Source organism: Strix uralensis, chromosome 26 (assembly GCF_047716275.1).
Source record: "Strix uralensis isolate ZFMK-TIS-50842 chromosome 26, bStrUra1, whole genome shotgun sequence".
Taxonomy (NCBI): Eukaryota; Metazoa; Chordata; class Aves; order Strigiformes; family Strigidae; genus Strix; species Strix uralensis.
In genome coordinates, this window is record NC_133997.1 from 3,788,242 (window position 1) to 3,794,270 (window position 6,029).

The following is a 6,029-nucleotide window of genomic DNA, read 5'->3' on the forward strand; positions in this document are numbered from 1 at the left end:
AACCAAGACTCAGGAAAGCCTCACAGAGTCGCTAGAGGAACGTACTGTGGGTTGCAAACGGCGCTTCTCTTCCTCCCTCATCTTAGGTGAAGACTCCTCTGCAGCAAGAGCTGGTAGATCCACAGACGTCGCTGCCATCGTGGTACCGGTGCTGTTCCTGCTGCTGGTGACCCTTGGGATTGGCTTTGTGGTGCTGTACATGAGGCACAGGCGGCTGCAGAACAGCTTCACTGCCTTTGCAAACAGCCACTACAGCTCCCGCCTGGGCTCAGCCATCTTCTCCTCGGGAGATGATTTAGGTACGTAGCCCTTGGTTTCATGCAGTGGCATTTCAGGGCAGCCTTAAGGATGTGAAATCAGTGCAAGACCTAACTTCTCTATCATGCTTTGGCCTGAAAATCCCTGTGGATTTGATCTTAAGAGTACAAAGCTGGCCCAGGGTAAATGGTTTTGGCAACTTCACTTAAACCTCTCCCTCTGATGCAAATCAGTTTGAACCTGAATGTAATAGATACAACAACCAGGTAAGAGCGTGAGCGAGGCCTCGATGTACTGGTTTTGAGGGCAGTTTTGTGGCCAGCTTCAGCAGCCTGTTCAGTTGTGCCCTGTGAAACGCTGAGGGCAGCATAACAGCACTCTGGGTTTGTTTTTCAGGAGATGAGGATGACGAAGCCCCAATGATAACTGGATTTTCAGATGATGTCCCCATGGTCATCGCGTGAAGCGTATTTCTGACTGTAAAAACCAAATGGTGTAAATATTTTATTTGATAAAAATAGTTGATTGTTTATTTTAAAAATGCACTTTGAGTTGCAATATGTTATTTTTATATGGGCCAAAAAAATTTTAAAAATACACTTTGTAGTAATCAACTGTGAATTGCAGACTAGGTTGGTTTAGTAACAAATTGCTTTGATTTAACATTAATTTAGTCTTACAAGGCTATGCTTGCTGGGCATGCTTTTAAGTCTGTGAGATATTTTCCGTTGACTAAATTGGCTACTCGTTTTATTTTTCTAAGACAAGAATAAATTTATTTAAAAAAAATTCAGGAGATTATATATGTAGAGAGAGATAAGTAATATAGTCCCTGAAGGTTTTGCTTTTACTTTAAAAAAAAAAAAAAATCCTTTGGACTTTGTTTTATATGAAAGTATTTTTGTTGTGTTAATTTATTGGGAAATCTGCTTGAGAACAGATTTCCAAAGTCGTCAGACATTGTACACATTATTGTGTAGAACATGTGCCACTTTATCTTGCAAGGCAGTAGTATCTTGGCATCCCCATCATTGTTCTTGCCATGATAATAAAAATCCTTATTTTTACATATTTTTCCCCCTTACTAAGAGACTCAATCTTTCAGAAAGCTCAGAGCCCAAGTCAAGATACTGCAGCACATACTTTACGTAGGAGTTTAGCTTCCTGCTGCCGTACCTATAAGCCAAAAGCCACGCTGCCAGGGGTTGTCCAAACCCTTGCACAGGGGCATGACGCCACGGGCCGTTACCAGGAGGGTTTCTGGGGCTCTGCCCGCAGGAGAGAGGTTCTGCATCCTTGTGCAGCGCTGTGCAAGCGCCCAGGCTTTGCAGTTTTGACCCTGGCTTTCGGGTGTGCTGTAAGAACACACCGTTCCCTCCCACCGCTGCCCGAAGCCCTTCGGAGGGCACCTGCAGTTACTGAACTGCAGCCCCTGCCTGTCACGCGGGGCCTAATTAATCTGTGGTTTATGTCAGTAGCGTCGCTGAAAAAAAAAATGCCACCACCTGAAGTTAAAGCGCACACCTTAAAACACACTTCCCAGCTAATCAGGACCCCTTTCCTCTGCGGAGCTTCTCTCAGATGCTGCTATGTCGGTGGGACAGAAGGGGGAGCCTGCACTGTGTGCAGCGAGGACACTGCTTCGCATACAGATTTTCCAACAGTCATACAGAGCAGTAATTACTAAACATCTAAATTCATTTGGTTTACAGCAGGGATTCGATCCTCCTTCGTTAGCATTTCCTAAAAGCAGCTGTAGTTTCACCTTCAGCTTTGCAAATAACATATAGATATATATACACACACGCATATATATTATTTTCCCATCACTAGTCATCTCACGTCTCCAGGAGACATAATACTGGCTACAGAGCTAAGCAGTAGAAATGTCTGGTGACCACTGTCGAGCTTTTTTTTTTGTGATAGCAAAATGTGAATCTCGCCACGAATCCAACTACTTGCCAACCCAAGAGTGACGACACAAGCGGATGTTCACGGGTCACGCCTGTCCGTGCTCTATATATGCAAAACTTCGCACCAGTAAAATACAGCACACTGTCTTGTCACACTGTTTTCTTTGTTTAAACCAAAAGTATTTTTGCTGTGTAAATTAAGTTATGATTGCAGTCTTCCTACAGATGAAATGAGAGAGGCCAACTATGTTTTGATACGCGACTGATCCGTTTAATTTCACATACAGAAAATGTATAAAAAGTTGAAGTTCTGTATGGTTTGATACTCTATAGAAATACTAACTCTATTTTCAAATACTGGTGTTGTTATTCCCGGTGACAGTCTTTTTTTTCCCCCAAAGCTGGGACCAAACTATAATCAGGTTTTTATAAGTAGCAGCAAGCTCGCAGAGTTGCAGTATTTTTACCTTGTTAGTGGGTCAGGGGCTGTTGAGGAGTAAAAATTTTGAGTAAATTAACCCAGCATGTATAGCTCAATTTGCCTAGAATAGAAAGACCAGAATCTGACCCAGAGGCTAAACTATTCTAAAGATATAAATCAAAAGATTTTATACTGGAAAGAAAGCCTAAAAGCAGAGGTAAAGAGTATTGGACCTCCTCCTTATTAAGCAGATATTTCTGGCACAGGTAACTGAAAACTACGTTATAGTATCCTAGAAGCAGGTATCTCTCTGGTGAGAATTACTATTGGTTAAATACTGCTGCTTTACTCCCCCAGGGTAAATCCTGCTCCGGTAAGGCGAGTAGAATTTAGCCCATGTCTAGTTGGAAGACAGCTGCCAAGGGGGACCCTTATAACCACTTTACATTCTGCAGAAATCCCTTGGTCGGATGCTTTCAAGCCTCAGCTGGGGGACAGGTCACTTCTGGCCTCTCCGAAAGGCTCCTTTGTACCCGTGGCTCAGCCACGCTCGTACGGAGCTCAGTCTGTTGCCAGCAAAGCGTTTTGTTGTAATACTCAAAAGCAACCCCCTCGGTTACCTGTGCCTCCCTAAGGCGCCTCTGCGCTCGCTCTGCAGAGTCATCCCGGCGTTGCACAGGGGTTCGGGGGCACTGCAGCAGCCAGGCTTTGTGCAAAGCTGAATTCACCTTGTGTGGACATAAGGCAGAGGCGCGCTCCACCCTCCGAGACTTTCCCTTCAGTGCAAAAATCACCACTGTGCTCTCAGCAAAGCGATTCACAGGGCTAGCGAATTTTATATACAGATAAAAAAGTCTAAGCCCCAGGCAGGGAGTGAGCAGGATAGACACCGTTCTGGGTAAATTGTATATTTTTATGAACTTTTGAAGCACGGAATCTTGTTCACAGAGACGTATAGGGGGTGGGAGGGTTCTGGTGTAAATATGGTACATGGATGTGGATGCGTATTTTGTTCTGGTTTTGTTTCAGTAGCCTTATGCAATATTACATGATTGTTACCCTACTTTTGGGAGGTGATTTGGGTTTACCTCGTAGGAACCCAGGGAAATGTTTGAATCCACAAGGAAAAAAAAAGGGTATGGGAAGTGCCCTGGTTAGGAGGAACTTCTTCAGTTAATTTGTGTTTGCATCCATTTCAGATTTCACTGCAGATGCCCGCTGGTACTCCTAAGTCCATTTGAACAAGACTAAGGTTGAACACTAAAATCTGGTGGGGTTTTGGACTGTGAGGTTGGTTTTGCTTTGGCTCAGGCTTTTTTTGAGGGTTTTTTAAGGGTGGGGGTTTTGGGTTTTACAAGAAAGGACAAGGAGGTGCCATTTTTCCAGGTTTGACATCTGAATCACAGAATGGTTTGGGTTGGAAGGGTCCTTACGATCATCTAGTTCCAACCCTGCCGTGGGCAGGGCCACCTTCCACTAGCCCAGGTTGCCCAAAGCCCCATCCAACCTGGCCTTGAACCCTTCCAGGGAGGGGGCAGCCACAGCTTCTCAGGGCAACCTGGGCCAGTGTCTCACCACCCTCACAGGGAAGAATTTCTTCCTTAGATCTGATCTAAATCTGCCCTCTATCAGTTTAAAGCCGTTACCCCTTGTCCTATCCCTACACTCCCTCATAGAGTCCCTCCCCAGCTTTCCTGTAGGCCCCCTTTAAATACTAGAATGACCCATTCAAGGTCAAAAAAGCCATCCCTTTCAGCGTGAATAAATCACATCACTCCTTTGCCCATCAGCTGCCTCCTGCAGCGACCTGCACACACGACCACCTCTGTGAAGCCAGGCACCCGCTCCGGGCGCACACGGGAGCCAGCTGGAGCGTGAGCTTACAGCTCCTCTGCTGCTTGGCTGGTGGCCTGTACCCTGGGTAAATGCTAAGAGGAATTTCAGAGAGGGGTGAAGCATCTCACGTTCACCGCAGGGGAAAACTATGCATGTAGATATTTCATCCGCAGAATAGCTGGCGTGCTGTAAGTTCACGCCCTGGCTCACCCTGCCGTAACTTGTTCCATGTGCTCCTACCTTGACGCAGCATTAGCAGGAGAGAGCTGTGGATTTAGTACTGGGAAAGGACTATTTTCCTTGGACAGAGCTCAAGTTACATATAGATGTATACAAGCGCATACCCAGCCAGAAAGGGGAGGAGAGAGCATGCGAGCGTGAGGGAGCACGTGCCGTGACAGTGCTGGTGACTAACATCCAGACCATTGTCTTTTGGCCTCGTGACCAAAGGAACCTTTGTGTTTGCGGGTCACCTTGGTGGTCACAAAATGGTTATCACTTCCTGCTGGGTTCTAGAAACCCTCGGAGAAGTGACTTGAAAGCTCCTCTCTGGATGGAGAGGGATCTGCTTGGCCCAAACAAGCGACAGGGCAGGATTATTTCCTAATCCAGATTCTAGAGTCACCAAATGCACCCCCAGGAGGAAAACATCACCTGAGCCAGCAGCTCTGTCTGAGCAGCACAGCTTTTCCTCGCAGGGCGGATTCCATCCTTAGGATCTGCATGCTTGAAATCTCTTAGCAGGGACAGAAAACTATTTAATGACAAACTTCGCTAATTTGCTGGTGGAAATGTAACACTGTTCAGGAAAGACCAAAACAACATTTTCTGAAACAACTTTCAAGTCTCCTTCAAATGGACTTCAGAAGGGAAATGGTGCAATTGAGTTAGTTACTTTTGAACCCAGAGAGCATCTTCATTACTGGAACTAGCTGTAACATTTTTAATTAATCCTTCAACATGTGCAGCAGTCTACAAGCAGCCAGTCTTTAATGAGTTTTTTTAGAGGTAGTGTCAACTTCTAATCTGGTTCCTTAAGTGAAGTTTAATACTAGACAATTTGAATTGCTACTCTGTGTCTTTTTTTTTTTTTTTCATTCACTGATTTCTGCTATGTTATTATTGCACAGATTTTGAAGGAATTTTTGTCTGTTTTTTCCACTTAATGATAATAATAAAAATGGACTGGGTAAACAAAACGATTTCTGGTTTCCGAAATTATTATGGAGACTCTGTGTGTCTAGTAGAATAAAAAGGAGACTTTTTCTGAACCATATTTGGTTTTTGTTTTACATTAGAAGGACGCGTTGTATAACCTAACAGGATGATCAGAAACAGAAAAATTGCGCTTTCTACAGAAGGAGCAGCAGAGTCCTGCTAAGAAGGTACCACTAACATTCATAATGCAATCACGTATCTGGCTGGTTCTCGGTCCCTTCCTTCAAGGTCAGCAGCAGTCAGTAACACCCTCAGACACCAGACAACATTTCGAGCCTTTCTGAGCTTCACCTTCATGTTTGCAGAACAACATCTCCAGTGCTAAGCCCGGCTTGCCGCTCACATCACACATTATTTCCCTGGTTAAAATCTATTTCCACAAC

General features: G+C 44.8%; 1 protein-coding gene across 1 annotated transcript in view; it reads left to right on the forward strand.

Moving 5' to 3' along the window:
* Window positions 1-5,699, forward strand: part of SORL1 (sortilin related receptor 1) — a 52,476-nt gene extending 46,777 nt beyond the window's left edge. The window contains exons 47-48 of the mRNA XM_074851245.1: window positions 87-299; window positions 655-5,699. Of these exons, the coding sequence (XP_074707346.1) occupies window positions 87-299; window positions 655-722 (281 nt within the window). The 3' untranslated portion in view covers window positions 723-5,699. The remainder of the gene's footprint in view (window positions 1-86; window positions 300-654) is intronic.
* Window positions 5,700-6,029: the final 330 nt, after the last annotated feature.